The sequence below is a fragment of the Trachinotus anak genome, unplaced genomic scaffold (genome assembly GCF_046630095.1).
Source record: "Trachinotus anak isolate AG129_WGS33_773 ecotype Australia unplaced genomic scaffold, CSIRO_AGI_Tana_v1 ptg000024l, whole genome shotgun sequence".
Lineage (NCBI taxonomy): Eukaryota > Metazoa > Chordata > Actinopteri > Carangiformes > Carangidae > Trachinotus > Trachinotus anak.
The window spans coordinates 4872084-4889102 of record NW_027273875.1 but is presented as its reverse complement, the minus strand read 5'-3'; the positions used below and the strand labels follow the sequence as shown (position 1 = coordinate 4889102).

Below are 17019 nucleotides of genomic sequence, written 5' to 3'. Positions count from 1 at the left end.
TCCCTTTGATTCACACACTGGCAGCTGTCACTAAGAGATTGCCCAATTGGGAGTTGGCATAATAGCCCTTATCATTTCCAATATTACAAAATAACTTCCTTTCTATGCCTCAAAAATTCAGAATTTAATGCTGTACTTTTTATCATTTTACTTCCTATTAGAATGTGGAACTAATTAAAACTAATGTGGATATCTGATGAGGAGCATGTTTGACACTAGAACACTGGACTCTTTTATTTATTCATTTCTTGTTCTTGTTCTTGTTCTTGTTCTTGTTCTTGTTCTTGTTCTTGTTCTTGTTCTTGTTCTTGTTCTTGTTCTTGTTCTTGTTCTTGTTCTTGTTCTTGTTCTTGTTCTTGTTCTTGTTCTTGTTCTTGTTCTGTAGAGAACCTACCATGGTAAAAAAAAATATTTTATGGTCTCTGCTGAAATTTCATGTAATACATTAAAATACAATTTAAAGACCATAAAGAGAATGAAGGAAAAGAAAATAAGAACAAATAAGAAAAGGAATGACTGGTGACTGAAATTCAACATTTTTAAATAAACAGGCCTCAGAGAAACAATTATTTATTGAACAAAATTCAACAAAATAAAAGGAAACTTGTTGTAGTGCATTAGGTAACATGTTGTTATGTTTTAACATTAAATTGTTACATTTAAATATTCTGCTTTTCTTTAAAGTAAATTAACAAATTCTGTATGAGCTGTATGAACTCCATCAAATCACATCAGTTGTGCCTTGAAATTATTTTAAACATATTTTAAGATTTTTAAGGAGATACCCTTTCCATGTGTATAATAATACCATGTTTACTGTACTGCAGAATTTAACAGGATTGGCGAATCAAATATTAGAATTCAAAGTATCTCTACAAAGGAAAAATTGGAAAAACTATTCCAGTGAGATCTTGTGACTGATCGGCACATGACTGATTGTGTCACCAGTATGTTGAGCAATATTACCGCAAGTCATTGCACTGCAGGGAGGCTGTAATATCAGTAATACTCAGGGCTGGATAAAATAACTGCAAATATAATATACATACAGACATAATATACAACAGACCTATATCACTAAAATGTGAAGTAGTTACAAATCCATATTTTCATAGCAGTACGTCTAACCTGTTTGTTGTCAATTACACATGAGATTAAATACCCTACACTTTGACAAATTAGTATAATTATTGTAACTTGGTACAGCTTTTAAACATTTCACATTTTACTGCACAGGGGTGTACTCAGTCTTGTCATATACTAATATCTTATAAATTATCTGTTTTTGAAGCTGCAATTTGTAATATACATCAACTATGAACACAAACCTGGACCTTTAACCTTTTCTTTGCTGTTACAAAGTATAGGTATGTTCATTATGCTGTTTGTCCATGACCAAGTCCCTTTGACACATCCATCCATTATCTATACCACTTATCCATACAGGGTTGTGGGGAGGGGCTGGAGCCAATCCCAGCTGACATTGGGCGGGGTGCAACCTGGACAGGTAGCCAGTCTATCACAGGGCTGACATATAGAGACAAACACATTCACACCTGTGGGCAATTTAGAGTCACCAATCAACCTGACCATGTCCAATGTGCATGTCTTTGGACTGTGGGAGGAAGCCAGAGTACCCGGAGTACACAGACACGGTGAGCGCACGCACGCAAACTCCACACAGAAAGGCCCCACCACCTTGTCCGGCCCACATTCATGTTGTTTTGTAATTGTGAGTTAGTTACATTTAACCTATTTTCTATTAGGTATTTTCAGTATTTTGTCCACTTTCAGTAATATCACTCAAGAGGCCTGGATGATACTTCTGGCACTGCATTGAACAGAGAGACAGCAACAGCTACAGCAAACGGCAGTTTACTGACAAAATAATAAAACAGGTGCAAATACAAAAAAAGGCAAAACAACACAGTGTAACAAACAAAAAGTCTATTAATCTCAAACAATAAAGTAACTCTCTGAGTGAATCCCTGTAGGTTTGAGTACTAACTGGGGTGTACAGTAAATTATGAAAAATGACTCACTATGTTGCAAAGCATCACCGTAGAATACAGTCATACATCCGAAGTCCACATATTATTCAACAATGCTTTAAGCTGTCCTCAGAAATATCTGCATACAGTGAGTCAGGTCAAATACTGTGATAGCTGTACTAGCATTGTCATATCTGTCAAAAGAACTTTGTAAACATACAAAATGTGAATCACAGTAAACTGCTGACAGCCACAAGTGGGTGTTCACTAAAAATAACCGGACATGAGCAGAGCTGCCAAATGCAAGTTTTGTATACAACACCCCCAGCCTTGACACAGAACAAGGGTTTAAAATATTCATTGTGTGCCCATGTCAAAGTTTGACTCAATATACCATATGTCAACAAAAAAGTTCATGTCATAATACAATATTCAATTCAGGACACTCAATCAGTATCATAAGCATGTTCTTTCTACTGAGATTGGACATGAGATACTACATGAGGGTAATGTCAAGTCATTACATGATATCATGTACATTTTTCAATTTTTCTATAATTCATTATTCACTAATAAATGTTGATAATCTTCATTTAAAAACAGCAAATTCCAGCTAACATTAAAACCAGTCACAGTCTATTTTTAAAACCTAAAACAACTTTGACAACTAATATTTACAACGGTTCACTATTAATTATATAGGAAATATGCCCTCTCCCTCATAAACTATTTCAACTGCTTTCAATGGTAGTGTTCCTTGTTATACTGAGTAATTCTGTGTGTAACATACACAGTATTGAAACATATATCTGTTATCTTGTGCTCTCTAGGGTTCAAGGCCAACATATAGAACAGGGCAGGGTTGGACAGGCAAGATAGGGGTCAACATGTAATTATACTCAATGTTTCACAGTGAACTGTGGATTTCATTGCCAACCCAACTGAGGGTGCAGGCCTGGTTGGAGGGGGAAGGTGTTTCCTGGGCCTGGAGGGTAGTTGGTGAAACTGTTGGGCTGAGGAAAGCTCTCCAAAGCAGATGTGGGATGAGCCTAGAACAAAGAAAGGTAGCGTTTTTGTAGCAGTGAGGCTTTATCAGACCAATATTCAAATACTTGTACTCTGCTCGAGTAGTGTGTGTGTGTATGTGTGTGCGTTTGGCTACCTGCAGCAGGGCAGACTGCATGGTTGGGTTGTGGAGGCCACCAAGGGCAGCAGGGGAGGCAGAGGGGGAGAAGCCTGGTACCCCAGGGAAAGACAACAAGCCAGGGAACCCGCTGCTTCCTGGAGGCTGGAGTCCACTGGTCAACCTGGAATACACACATAATTATTCTCAGACTATAAATCTCTTAACAACTGTTGTTTTTCTTATTTAAAAAAAAATAGTTGACAATTTTGGGAAATTTCTTACAAACACCTTGTTAGCTTAGCTTAGAATACCAGCACCTCTAAACCTTAAGAATTAAGCCGTATGTATGTATATCCCTTATACAAACAACAGTTCACAGTTGTTTTATGGAGGATAATGTGCTGCACTATAGCTCAGAGGTTACCAGGCAACCAGCAGAGACTCCAGGTAGTTGATACTCTCATCTTCTTGTCTGCTCGAAGGTGAAGTGCATTTCCCCAAAATGTCATACTATTCCTTTAAGTCTCTGTGCATGGTTTGAGTATACAGTATCGTCTATTAATATTTGCGTTTACTTGGGATGACCTGATGACTGAATAGTTAGGGCACATTCATTCACGTACTCTCTCCCTGCATTTCCTGTGTCTCTACTGTCACTATCTAATAAAGGAAAAAAATGCTCCAAAAACAGAGAGTGGATACCTCTTCTTACATCTTATAAAAGTGGTTGCAAAACAATAGTATGGAGGTGGTATATTGTTGGAACTCCCTCTGTATAAATATTAAAATGTATTCATTGCTCGCTAATTGGAGAGCTCTTCCACCTGTTTATTGGGTGCATGTAAAATCAACAAAAGGTGAGGCTTGTGTTTACAACATGTGTTCATTAACAAGATAACATGCCCTATATATGGCAGGCAGTAATCACCTAATAGAGCAGGCAAAGAACTCTTCTAGACGACATAAACCAAAGTCTATCCCTCAAACTGCAGGGAGTGCCAGTGCTCTTTGCACTTTGTAAGTGCAGTGTTTCCACTTACCAAATACAACCCAAAGTGGGAACTCACTTGACGTGATTTATGATGCCCTTTTTTCCAGCCATTTTACACACAAGTGGAAATAAATGTCACATGTGCGCCTAGGTAGAGTAGGCGATTGTAACACACCTTTTGTCAAATTCATATCTCCTAATGGTCCGCTAACTTTCTGTCTGTGTGCTGAAAAAAATATGCAGCATTCCTACATATTCTTCCTGATTAATGAAAGACTGAGTGATTGGGACTGCAGAATAGAGACTGGGGAAGGTGATCGCGCCATGTACTCCGCAACAATAATACTATTGGCATACAGGGATCTCCATTCAAATCTACTGCTGCTGTGGTCTGAAACTAAATTAAGTATCAGCAGAAAAACAATATGAAATTGTTAGGGGTCATTTTAAATTATCTGTGTATATGAGATAGTAAAAATGTTCAAAGCTCAATGTAAGTGCCTATGAAACTAGTTTGACATACCCAGGCTGGAAATTGGAGCTGAAGGCAGATGCAAAGCCTGGTAAAACTGGTGATGATGATGGAACCCCTGCTGCTGCTGCTGCTGCCGCCGCTGCCGCTGCCTGCAGTGGTGCCACTGATGCTACTGAGGATGGAGTGGCACCTGGCAGTCCCATAAATGAAGACAATACAGGGCTCCCTGCACTGTGCCCCCCTGACACACCCAATCCTGGGAAGGCAGCAGGGCTAGGGCCAGGCGGAAGGCCTGGGAATATAGAAGGGGCAGAAGTGAGGCCTAGGCCGAAAGGGGACGCTGCACTGGGTGCAGCGTTGGTAGCCAAGGCTGGGTAGATGGAGGTCGGTGGGTGGTTAGAAATGTTAGTAGTGGGCATTGATGAAGGGATCGAGGAAGGAGGGAGAGAGGAAGAAAGGGAGGGGAAATGGGACAGGCCGGGATAATGAGAGGGAGCTGGGCTGGAGGAAAGAGCTTGGAGGCCTGTGATAGCAACAGGACTAGGGAGAGAGACTTGAGGGGAACCTGAGGGATGTGGCAGACCCAAGGAACGTGCCAGAGCAGCCTGCGCAGAACCTGAGACCACCAGTGAGCTGACAGACGGTGTGCCAGAACGAGAGGTGCCCTTGAAAGCAGAGGGAACAGGGCTGTTACTGCCACTACCCCCAGTGTGTCTGTTCAGGGCTCCAGCTGAAGCAATGGCAGCCTGAGCCTGAGCAGAGTGAGCTGGAGAGGGTTTGGGACTGAGGCCTGGGGTGGAACAGCTCGGAATTACTGGAGTGGATGATCCAGGAGTGAGAGACTGTGGTCCAGAGGGGGTGTAACTTCGTATCACTGACCCAGAAGGGTTACCTGCTTGTTGGTGTATGCCAGGGAAATTGGGTCCTGACTGGTGATCTGTGGACTGGGAAAAAACTTTCTGCTGAGTTGAGCCCATGGAGTTCGTCTGAGACAGGAGATCTGGGCCGCCACGGGAGGTAGCGGGGGTACCTGGTCGGGAAATGACATGGAAGGGGGATGAGGAAAAGCCCCCACTGCCAGGAACAGGAGTTCCACAGGGGGTTCCTGAAGGGGTGTGGGCTTTAATGACAGATGAGGGTGTAGGTGTAGCATGACCACTGGGGGTCTGTGGTCCTGCTTTGATGACAGATGGGGATGGAGCAGGAGAGGGAGAGGGGGCATTAGGGTTGTGAGAGGGCACCATGCCGGGGAAAACTGGTGTGATGGGAGTTGTGGGAGGCGGCTGAGCGGGAGAGGCCTGGGGTGGGACAGGGGTAGAAGGCGTGGACCCATGAGGAATGAGGAGGGGCCCGCTGTTGACTCCAGGTGTGGTGTGCTGTGGATTGCCTGGTTTGGCGTAACCTGGAAGCAGAAGAAGATCAGAGCTGGTAAGAAAGGTAACCTAAAATAATTGCTACAATCATCTGACATGTTATTAGAACCAGCTAAGAAAAATAAAAACATGTACATCAATTAAATAGTACAAAACAGTTACATTAAATGATGAATTTTGGTTTTCCCTGATCAGCAGTGTTATTATTAAAAAACAAATTTCAATCCAGGACATAGGCAGAACAGATTAAAGCCCAACAAACTATTTTAGAAGAAGCAATCCACTCACATATCAAAAAAAATGAGAGAGGAGACAGAGCAAAGAGGAATAGCCAGAGAGCATCCCTGCGTGCAGCTTATTACATGGAAATTCCAACAATTTTCAAGATTGGAATATGTCTTCTTTTTACCTTTGGGGAAATGTTTAAATGATTTATTTAGTTAACCTCCAATTAACTTTAACTAATTAAATCTCACACTGTTATCATCTGGATATTTTCTCAATTTAATAAAACTACATTCATCTTTGTGCTTGACCAGATATATCCCCAAAGGCCCTTAAAGATGTATTTCAATTGTGAAAATTGATAAGACCCTGCCTTCAAATAATAAGTTTTCCCAAGCAATGCATGTTAAATGCCAGCCCACAGCATGATTCCAGAAAGAAAAAGATTAATGACATTAGTTTGAAGTTATTCCCAGTCCAGGCACCCAAAGACCTGTTCTCACAAATCACCAAAACATACTTCTGCACTGACTGACCAGAAAAGAGAAATATCTGCAACATGTGCGGCAATACAATACAACAGCCTTGCAAAAAATAGTTTTGTTTTTGTTGAGACTCCAATTTTAGACATTCGTCTGTTGTCATTTTGTGTCACTTTTTGAGGCTGTAATTAGTGGTGTTGTTGTGTGTTGTATCCGATGGTATTTTAATCTAATTTCCCTATTGTCCCATCTAAACTACACATATGGAAAAAGAATATATATTAAATATAACAGAAATGCAGGTGGATTGGATATAATGCAATCTAATCCAACAACACCCCATTAGAAATTACCATCAAACTGAATCAACATCTCTTTAAGAACTCTAAATTAAAGTTTTCACTTGAATGCAACACACAGCTGTTGTAGTGGAATGCATTAAAATGTAGAGGGGGCTGTATTTTTCTGGTCACTCAGTGAACAGTGAACAGACGTGAGAAGCGCATTCTTCACCTGATAAAGGCAGGAAACTGGAGAAGCGCAGGTAAGCAGCATGCCAGGAAGTTAGGCGGCAAGCCTCAGGGAGTGCCTATTTGCTGTCACAAGCGCGCACACACTCGCTTCCATCGAATCATACCTGCTACTTTGTGGGTAGAGTTGTAGGGGGGAGGGGGCACGCTGGCCGTTATAACCCCTCCCACAGAAACAAGGCCTGCGTTGTTGTACGCACCTGAGTAGCAGTTGTAAATATTAACAGTGTCCACCACACACTCATGCAGATACACACACAAATTTAAGAATCACACACAACTCAACCCACTACCAAGTATACTTCACCCCATCCCAGATGGCAGTAATAAAACATGCCTAACTATAACTTAAAGCCACTCAAAGCAGCATTATTCATTCCTCAGTCAGTTGTGTGTTTTTTTGTTTTTTGTTTTTTTTTTTTATTATTGACAGTTACAGTATTCGATTTCTGCACAGAGCAGGGAAAAGGCAGGGATATGTGTGTGTAAAAGGGTTATTTCTTACTTGGTGCAATGGTAGCATGGGGTCGGCACGGTGGTATAGGGTAGGGCACAGGCCGATGAGGGTTGTAGGTTGAAGGAAACTATAAAGGAAGAGACAATAGATATAAAACACTTAATTGCCTGATCAGCCAGTTCTGTCCAATTATAATATTTAATGTTTCACAAAGTGCATTACTAACTAATCAATGTCTATATTATAAAGGCAGCAGTTTAGACATTTCTACTATTTTAATGAGTCACGTAAATAAACTCTTAAATTTCTGTGTGGGATGTTGGAAAATGACAACACCACATTTAAAAGGATTTAAGATCTGTCACTTTCACCAACTGCATGTGCAAGTTTTCAAATTTGACACAAGGCAACTAACAGTGTTATACAGGATTAAACCAAAAAGAAAAATATTGAAGGTCAAACCGTGGTTGTGTATGGTTATTCAAAAGTTTTTTTAATGACTACAAAAATCAAACATCTTTCATAATCCAGAAAATACTGGAGTGCAGTCTGCAAAGTCACTTTCCATGTTTTATATGCAGATGTGAAGGGCGGCCATTAAGGTGTTCTTCTTCTTAGTACATTACTAACGTATTTGATTCTGTGTGTGTTTCCATTACTCTGTTTACACACTCTATCGTAAAGCCCTTACTCAAGTACACTTGGCACTCTCACCACATCTATCATTACATTGTGAGGCTTGACACGAAGGTGAAGGTCTTAATCATGTCTAAGTAATAGAATCAGTCATGTGAGGCCTCTATTACATCATCCCAGTCACCGATTCCCCTTCTAGTTCTTACAGGTTTGAATGGTCCAATAATCCGGGAAGCAATTCCTTTTCCCTCCATATTGTTAGAGGTATCATCTTTCTTCTCTCCTTCTTTTTTTACTGGAGGGATTCCCTGTGATTGTAAACAAAATACAATTTTGTAATGGTAAAAGAAAGTTTTTTTTTTACATAAATTTTCCAACTTTATATTACCTACACATACTTACAGGGAATGTGCCAGTGACCAGACTGGGTCTGCCTTTAGGGTATGGATTCCCTGGTATCATACCACAGGAGGAGATCATGGCTACAGGGGCCTTGCAGCCAACCTTACACACCTAACAATAAAAATATTATAATTATTAGTATTATGGATGTCAATGGTAATTCATTCACATGGAATCAATTGTGCGCCCAGTACATTTCAATAGGTAACAATTGTGTCTTTTTGGACGTTATGGCTATCAAAGAAACTCCTCAAGGTAATTTGATACCAAGACATACACAAGAGATTAGCAAATGGGCCTTCCATGCTAACCCACCTAGAGCACAAAAAAAACCATGGAAATGGATTTGGCAACTTACTTGCTCCAGTATCCTGCGAGCTCGCTTCTTCTCAGACAAGTGTATGCGAAACAGATCCTCCACAGGACGGTAATTTTGAGCATCTGAAATGTTCCTGTATAGGAACAGAGACACAACATTTCTCAAGTAACCATTTAGTCTAATTCACATTGGTGAATGGACCGAACAGGTTCATATTCCAATATTTTTAAATATGTAATATGTAGGCTAATATTTTTTTGTACTCACAAAGCTATCAGTTCCAGAACAATCAGTCTGTCCTTTGAGAAAGTGAAGCAATTCAGGATATTTGCAACTTTGGTTGTAGGGATTGCAACCATTTTCTAAAAGCAAATGAAGGAGAAACATGTTCAACTAACACTTTGAAACACACCAGTGACACACAGAATACTGTATTTTACAATTTCACTTCTCTTATATCTATTGTTAGCATAATATAATTAGGCAAAAATATTGTAATAAAATACTGATGCAAAATATTTTGATATCACTGTCACTTAAAACATCTGTTACTTACATGCTGCAGGGCTTTAACTGCTTTAATCTGCGGATCTGCCCACGAAAAATACCTCAGTATCTCCATCACCTGTAATGAACAAGGCAGTGTTACAATTTACAATGCTGCACTGCTCTAGTATGGAAGTAGCATAAAGTATAAGAGTATTTATATGGATTGAAGAGATATTCTAACACTATGTATGTTTTTTCTCTGTTAGGTTGTAACTAGCAAGAAAACAACAACTGCAAACACATATTAATCCTTAGTGTGCATTAGCTACATCCAACAAGGTATTTGCGACTATATTAAATTACAAACGCATGCTCTAACATCTTAACTCATGAGTTCAATTTACCTAAGAATTCAATTTTAAAATCTACCCATATGCAGCATTGGTTATGAGGTAAATCTGCAACTACTAATCTTATCAGGGTCTAATTTCTATGAATGATTTTACAGGTTTTGTGGGAACACTGTCTAACTAGCGTGTTAAAATCCAGGTAATATGACAGTGTTGATGTTGGGGCAGTTACCTGCTCACTGGAGAAATATCCATGCACCTGCTCTATGGCTTTGATGCGCTGATCGGTCAGGACGCACTGAAACACAGGATGGAGAAATAACAAACCCTGGGGATGAAGCGACTTCAAATCATAAAGCGAACAGACAGTTTAGGATTAGAGGATTTTTACCTTTCTTATCTCATCCAAGACAATGTCAAATGACTTTTTATCCATGTTTGTTGATTTAAACAAACACTAGCCTCTTTGACAATGAACACTTATTATATCACGCACTTGGTAAATACACTTTTTACAACACAACAGATAAGGTCATTTAAGACAAAATGCATTCGGATGACTGTATCTCCAATTACTTTGTTACTGTTCCAGCGTCACTGATTCATTCATATGCACTGAAAGCATAATTTAAAACAATAAATATTCGCACTATATGGTTAAATCCGTAATAAAGCTGCATGATCTTTCCAGTCCTTTACGATACAACTTTTCCGGCTGTGAACAATGACTTCCAAACAGGTGGAGCTGTATGCAGCAGATCTGTCCGCAGCTAACAACAAGCTAACAACAAGCTACAGCTACCGCAGTGCTGAGCACAGCTCAACCAAACCACTCGAGAAAATGCGAATAAAATATCTGCACGTATTTCATCCAAGCTTAGTTTAAATCCAGTTCTGGCGATAAATACAATGCAGGCTGGATTATATATGAATTCATTCAAAAAAAAAAAAGAAAGGACAGATAGCACTGGAGCTAGCTTCCACTGACAGCTGGCGCTAGTAACGTCAACACCGAGAAGGACCCCTCTGAGGCAGTTAGTCAGAAAAAAACACTGTGCAGCAATTTATGTAAAAAATAACAAAACTGCAGTTCCTTTGAGTAATATTATCAGTACAAAAGGGTGATTTATAGTTGATACAATTGTTAATTAAATTAACTTGAACCTATATTATTTTTTAAATTCTGTTTTAATGTTTCTATGCAGGCGGTGTCAGGCCAAATTTTGGACAGTGTACAAGAAGTAAACATGAAATGAGTCTCGGCGACGCAGTAAAAAGAGGAATAAATTGTTCTTAGGACAGTAAAAATGGACCGCTTTTCGTGGTCAAATGGGCTCTTAGAAATAAACGAAACTTTAGTGATCCAGCAACGAGGTGTGAGGCTGTATGACGGGGATGATAAGGTATAGTTTTCCTCTCTGATAGCCTAGTTTGTGGCCTGACACGATACAGCAGCTAAAACTCAAACGCAATAATGTTGAACAATGTTCAGATAGTTGAATAATACGGCAATCATGACAGTGCTGGTGAAGTTCAGGTAGATCATTGTGGGTTTACGTGGTTAAATGTGTAGTGTATGGAGATTATAGAAGAAAAAGTGGACTTAATATAAGCAAATAATAACATCGCGTCTTTTTCTGTCATTCACTGCACCAGGCTAAGCTGGATGTTGGAGTTGCCTTGTTGAGCACCCATCGGCTGATCTGGAGGGATGTTAAAAATCATGTAAGAGAGCAGCAAACAGGACTGCGTACAGTACTGACTGTGTGAGGAGTGGTGCTTTTCACATTTTGGGTGCTGGCTCTCATGATGACTTGTGTATTTCTCTAAGGAATGCTGCATAGCCATGCCCCTGACACAGATCATCTTCTTTGAGGAGCAGGCTGCAGGAATAGGAAAGAGGTCAGTGTCAGGAAATACTTTATGTGGCGTTAAACATAATCTAAGGTCCACTGGGGCTTTCAATCCACCTTGCTGTCTTCATCAGTGGGTGTAGTTTCCTAAAATTGTCATGGAGATGCCTCCATTGTCATCACGTGTAGTTGCATTTAATACATGAATGCAAACGTTTGGGCCCTTGAAGCAAACATGCATTACAAATGAGCCTTTCTTCAGCTGTTAATAGAATGCTCCTTTTTATTTAATGAATTAAATGATTTAGGGATTTTGAGCTACTCCGCCTGCAGATCGCTTTAAGTTATGAGGTATTTTAGGCTGTCTTGCACGGAGTGACCTGCTGGCCAGGTCATTTTTCCCACCAAGATTTAATCCTTCCAGGTCTTGTTTTGACTTCCACGGTTCCCCATAAAGGCCATTTTATAATGACATACTGGTCTGTGGAAATGTCAAACAGGAAGCACTTTGATTACGTTTTATAGCCTCCCCTGGTTTGTAGGCATCAATTAGTTTCATTTTCATATCCTCAGTCACTAGCTTAGAAGAGCCCATGGCTTTTGACAACAAGGTTTGAAAAGTCAGATGATTTATCAGCTCTAGAAACATCATCAGCTGACACTTCCTGATGACAGTTAATCACTTGCTTTATAAGTCATTACAAATCAATTAAGGTCTAACTATTTAATGAAGATCTGTGTGTTCCCAAAATTTTTATGTTTTAAGTTCATGATATAAAACGTTACAGTACATTAACAGTGGAAGCAAGAGGCTCATTTTTATGTCTGTTTGCAGCAGTGGATTTATATACTTCTTTTCACTTCAAAAATCAACAAAATGTGTAAAATATGCCCAAACATTTGCACACAATTGTATGTAAAGTATGGTATTTGGTAGCTGCTGGTTGTATGTAAATGTGTTTAAAAGCTCTGGAAAAAGGTAATAGGTCAATAGGTTTTGTGAAAGGTCAACAATGAACCTTCACTTATGATAACAACAACAATAATTTAGAGGAAGAAAATTATTAGTTAACTATGATAAAATAACTATTGGTATCTCTTATTCTGCAGTGCAAAAATAGTTATTCACCTGCATCCAGTGCCTGCCAACAAAGAGCCAGGTCCATACCAACACAGCAAGTACTCCTACATTAAGCTGTCCTTCAAAGAACATGGGCAGATTGAGGTAGTCCCTCCTTATGCAAGTAGCAAAAAGAGCTTTTTGTTTTCATTTTTTGTACTGCTGCCTCAGATAAACTAGGTGTTCTTGATAACCTGGAAGTGATAACATGGTGTCATTTTCCCGCAGTTTTACAGGAGGCTAACAGAAGAAATGACTCAGAAGAGATGGGAGAGTACACCAGTTTCACAACCCATCCCCACAGGAACCGGCCCTCAGGTTGGTGGAGACTAAACAGACTTACCTCCTCATCTGACTAGAATCTCTTCTTTTCCACTGTTTTATATTCCTGGAGATTTTAATATTCATATCCAGAAGGTTGTGTGAATTAATTTCACACCAGGGGATTGTATATATGTACCAGCCAAGCTGCCATTTTATAGTTCAGTAGGTGATATACTGTACTGTCAGGTCAAATAATGTTCCACAGGGTGGCAGTGTTGTTACTTTATTCTTTGGCTTGACAATAAAAGTGGTCGAAACTTCAGCCCCTGAGTATTTTATAGCACTTTTCAGAAATATTTAGTACCATTCCGCATCAAATTAATATCAAACTAGGTTCAGCATCCCACAAATTTAAGTCTTTTTGAAGGCTGTTATACTTCGTTAGTTCACTTGTATTAGGTCATGTGTCTCCCAATGAGATTGCACTAATCTTAGTTTTTTTGATAAATGCTATGAACTCAAAGTCACTAAAATTGATTTATGTACTGTAGCAACAGTTGACCGAACAATCATAGACTGTATATAAAAAGACGACAATATGTTCCCTCATCACTCTTGTCCTTCGAGGCTTGTTACCAACTATTACATATGTTTTTCTTTCCTTCATGGTCATGTAGGCAGGAAAGACTCGTGCTGTGGGGATTGTTGGCATCGAGAGAAAGATAGAGGAGAAGAGGAAAGAAACAGACAAAAACATTTCAGAGGTAATAAAGTACTGAAATACTGACAAGTTTGTCAGAACAGGAGTTGTGTTGGTGTCATGTTATAGATCACAAAAGAAACTAAGCAAAGTAAGCTGCCACCTCTTCACAAAGCTCCAAGCTAAAGTTTTGTATTTAGCCATGAATATACTGAGAATACAGAGTTGTTTGGCTTAAAAAAAATAAATAAATCTATGAATGTTGTGATCCTTTTTTTCTGGCATTAAAAACTTGTCACCATCAGAATTTATTGTTAGTTATGCTAACTCAAGCTGACCACAGCCACTGTGACACTCATTAGGCAACCATGAAGTTATGTGCTTATACGACAGCTGGTGGACACTTTGGAATGATTTTTTTTTAATTTTATCTGTAGTCATGAAGTTTTGTGGTTTATTTAATTGTGGACATTTTTGAGCACCATTACTCATTCAAGGTCTTTTTTTCAGGCCTTTGAAGATCTCAGTAAACTGATGGTGAAGGTAAAGAATGCTCTCCTTTCTTATTTTCCTGTAGTTGGTGATTTATAACAGACTTACTGACTGTCAGTGGGTTTTGCTGATTGATGATTGTCTACTCTGACCAACAGGCCAAAGAGATGGTGGAGCTGTCCAGATCTATAGCCAACAAGATCAAAGACAAGCAGGGAGATATAACAGAAGATGAGGTAACAATGTGACCAGTATGATCAGGCACAGAAACATGGGCACAATGAACAAAGTGTTGCTTCAAATTACTGTACATGCAGAAATAACTACCTTCAACAATAAAAGCCTCCCAGTAATAGTTTCTAACTTCAGTGGACCATTACACACACACCTTGTCTCATCTGGGGCCCAATGCACTTACATAATATACTTATATACACATAAACTATATATACATAACAACAGTGCTATTGCATCATACTATTACTCCATTCAGTCTTTACACTTAAATGTCCACAATTTGGTCTTTTTATTAACAGTTATGTTCTGCTTTACAGACAATCCGGTTTAAGTCCTACCTACTGAGTATGGGTATTGCTAACCCAGTTACCAGGGAAACGCATGGATCAGGCACACATTACCACATGCAACTGGCTAAGCAACTGGGAGATATGTTACAGGCCCCTCTCGAGGTAGATGTGCATTGTTTGGGTGTCCTATGTTTTACAACAACACAGGCTAAGATTGTGCACTACTGTGAATCATCACCTTACTTTCTTTTCCATCTTCATCTCTTTCCGACTCCGCATCTCTCTTTCTACCACTCTGTGCCCTCTCAGGAGCGTGGGGGCATGATGGCTCTGACTGAGGTGTACTGTCTCGTCAACCGTGCTAGAGGGATGGAGGTAATGCTCACAGAAATGCACACAACATGAAATAACTGAGTCATACTTGAGTGGTCCATTCTAGCTGAACTGGTAGTACAACGTAACTTTGATATATATATATATATATATATATATATATATATATATATATATACACACATTTGTGCTACACACAAACGTCTTTAGTAGCCTGACAGATACTCAATTTTTTTCCCCCTTTCATAGCTTTTATCTCCAGAAGATTTGGTAAACGCATGCAAGATGTTTGAGTCGTTGAAACTCCCACTGAGGTGAGTTTGAGTTGTGTTTGTCTTTGTGTTACGTTGTTTAAATTATCTATGCATACTGGCATACATTTATTTTTTGTATAGACAAGGCTATGTGTTTATCAAAGGAATATAGGGCAGGGTAGCGCCTGCCTCACAGAGGCCAGGCTCTTCCTGCCTGGCTTCCTGTTGTTGGAAGTGGTATCCAGCCCTTTGCAGCTGTCATTTCCTGTCACTTCCTAGGGTTTCAGAAGAAACACTGGCCTGTTTCCCTGCTATGCTGGTCCCAGTACCCCCCAAACTGGTTGCATTTTGGCTTAATAAAAGATCACCTCTGCTTAAAATTGTTGACCTGTTCTCTATCCCTCCCCCTCCCTCTCCGTCTCCCTCTCTCACACACACCCTTTCCTTCATCTGTCTTGCCTTCACTGTAGGCTGCGTGTGTTTGACAGTGGTGTGATGGTGGTCCAGCTGCAGTCTCACAGTGAAGAGGAAATGATAGCCTCAGCACTGGACAACGTAAGCTTTTACCGTTACAAACGTTAAGTCGACAATGACATGGTCACACCTTAGACTGATCAAACAGCATGTTCCACTACCTCGGATATACATCTTTGAAAATTATCTTGAGATAAATCACAGTTGGAACCCTTAGGTTGTAAGTTTTTCATCTCCCTCTTCTTGTTCTACAGGTGTCAGACAAAGGTTCCTTGACAGCAGAGGAGTTTGCAAAGCTCTTGGGTCTCTCTGTTCTTCTGTCTAAAGAGCGGTAAGTTATCCCAGAGATTCATGATGTGGATGTGAATCTCTCTGTTTTACCACACAGTTTGTCTGTTTCTCATTTTGTAGTTCTTTATTGCTGCATTTTGCCGCTAGCTTCTTTGTCTTGATTTCTTAGTGTCTTCTTCTCTATCACTTCCTCATCTCCAGGTTGTTGCTGGCTGAGAAGATGGGTCACCTGTGTAGAGACGACTCTGTTGAGGGTTTGCGATTCTACCCAAACCTCTTTTGACCTGTTTACAGTCACATTATTCTTGAGATAGAGAAAAGGAAATTAAACTGGACTGCACTGTATAGACTGATGCATTAAAACAATCTTCTGACCTCTACATGTATATACTGTTGTGCAGCAGTAGAGTGCCTGCTGTACTTTGTGCTATGCAGTCTAGTTATGATTATTGAATGGTTAGTGTTCTGGTAGTGGTACATCTTTCATCCACTGTCTGTACCGCCAGCTATTTTCTATCTAGGTCTAAGAGCTAGACTCTGTCTTTAAAATGTATCTGCAAACTCCAAATACTGTACACGCAGCAAAGTGCGCCCAGATTTACCCAGCTTAGTGTGTCATTGGTAATAAATGGGTTTGGGAAATTGATTTAATGGGATTTACAGTGTAATTTTTTTCACCACTTTAATTTTGAATTTCTTTGCTAACATATTCTTGCATCGGACAGCTTATACATTCTTACAAGTAGTGTTTCTGTTATAGTCACCAATCACATTTTCCAAAGTAAGATTTATATAATAAACGATTAAAGAATAAAGCTTTGCCCTGCTGTCTTATCTTCCAAGGAAAGTCCAGATGTCCATGTTT

General features: G+C 39.7%; 2 protein-coding genes across 3 annotated transcripts; one reads left to right on the top strand and one right to left on the bottom strand.

Annotated features, from left to right (window-relative positions):
• Window positions 1-1859: 1859 nt before the first annotated feature.
• On the bottom strand, window positions 1860-10868 carry proser1 (proline and serine rich 1). Of its 2 annotated transcripts, XM_071460748.1 has the most exons (12): window positions 10238-10868; window positions 10079-10144; window positions 9564-9632; window positions 9275-9369; window positions 9047-9140; window positions 8689-8799; window positions 8493-8594; window positions 7699-7777; window positions 7301-7393; window positions 4632-5985; window positions 3154-3298; window positions 1860-3040 (listed from the first exon to the last, which is right to left on the bottom strand). In XM_071460748.1, the coding sequence occupies exons 1-12, from the start codon at window positions 10280-10282 to the stop codon at window positions 2918-2920; spliced, it is 2376 nt and encodes a 791-aa protein (XP_071316849.1). In that variant the 5' UTR covers window positions 10283-10868; the 3' UTR covers window positions 1860-2917. The 2 variants fall into 2 exon arrangements, with proteins under 2 accessions (XP_071316849.1, XP_071316850.1); XM_071460749.1 differs by lacking the exon at window positions 7301-7393.
• Window positions 10869-11060: 192 nt separating this feature from the next.
• Window positions 11061-16969, top strand: vps36 (vacuolar protein sorting 36 homolog). Its single transcript, XM_071460751.1, has 14 exons — window positions 11061-11249; window positions 11503-11571; window positions 11678-11748; window positions 12810-12924; window positions 13048-13137; window positions 13761-13847; window positions 14294-14326; window positions 14434-14511; window positions 14830-14964; window positions 15112-15177; window positions 15385-15449; window positions 15860-15944; window positions 16118-16194; window positions 16356-16969. The coding sequence occupies exons 1-14, from the start codon at window positions 11154-11156 to the stop codon at window positions 16435-16437; spliced, it is 1149 nt and encodes a 382-aa protein (XP_071316852.1). The 5' UTR covers window positions 11061-11153; the 3' UTR covers window positions 16438-16969.
• Window positions 16970-17019: the final 50 nt, after the last annotated feature.

Coding starts and splice junctions, on each gene's coding strand:
- proser1 (XM_071460748.1), bottom strand. CDS start 10,282: ATGGATAAAAAGTCATTTGACATTGTCTTGGATGAGATAAGAAAG. Junction 9,633..10,078: donor GATATTTCTCCAGTGAGCAG/GTAACTGCCCCA, acceptor TGTTCATTACAG/GTGATGGAGATACTGAGGTA. Junction 5,986..7,300: donor CTCTACCCACAAAGTAGCAG/GTATGATTCGAT, acceptor TTCTGCTTCCAG/GTTACGCCAAACCAGGCAAT.
- vps36 (XM_071460751.1), top strand. CDS start 11,154: ATGGACCGCTTTTCGTGGTCAAATGGGCTCTTAGAAATAAACGAAACT. Junction 14,327..14,433: donor TCAGTAAACTGATGGTGAAG/GTAAAGAATGCT, acceptor TCTGACCAACAG/GCCAAAGAGATGGTGGAGCT. Junction 14,512..14,829: donor GAGATATAACAGAAGATGAG/GTAACAATGTGA, acceptor TCTGCTTTACAG/ACAATCCGGTTTAAGTCCTA.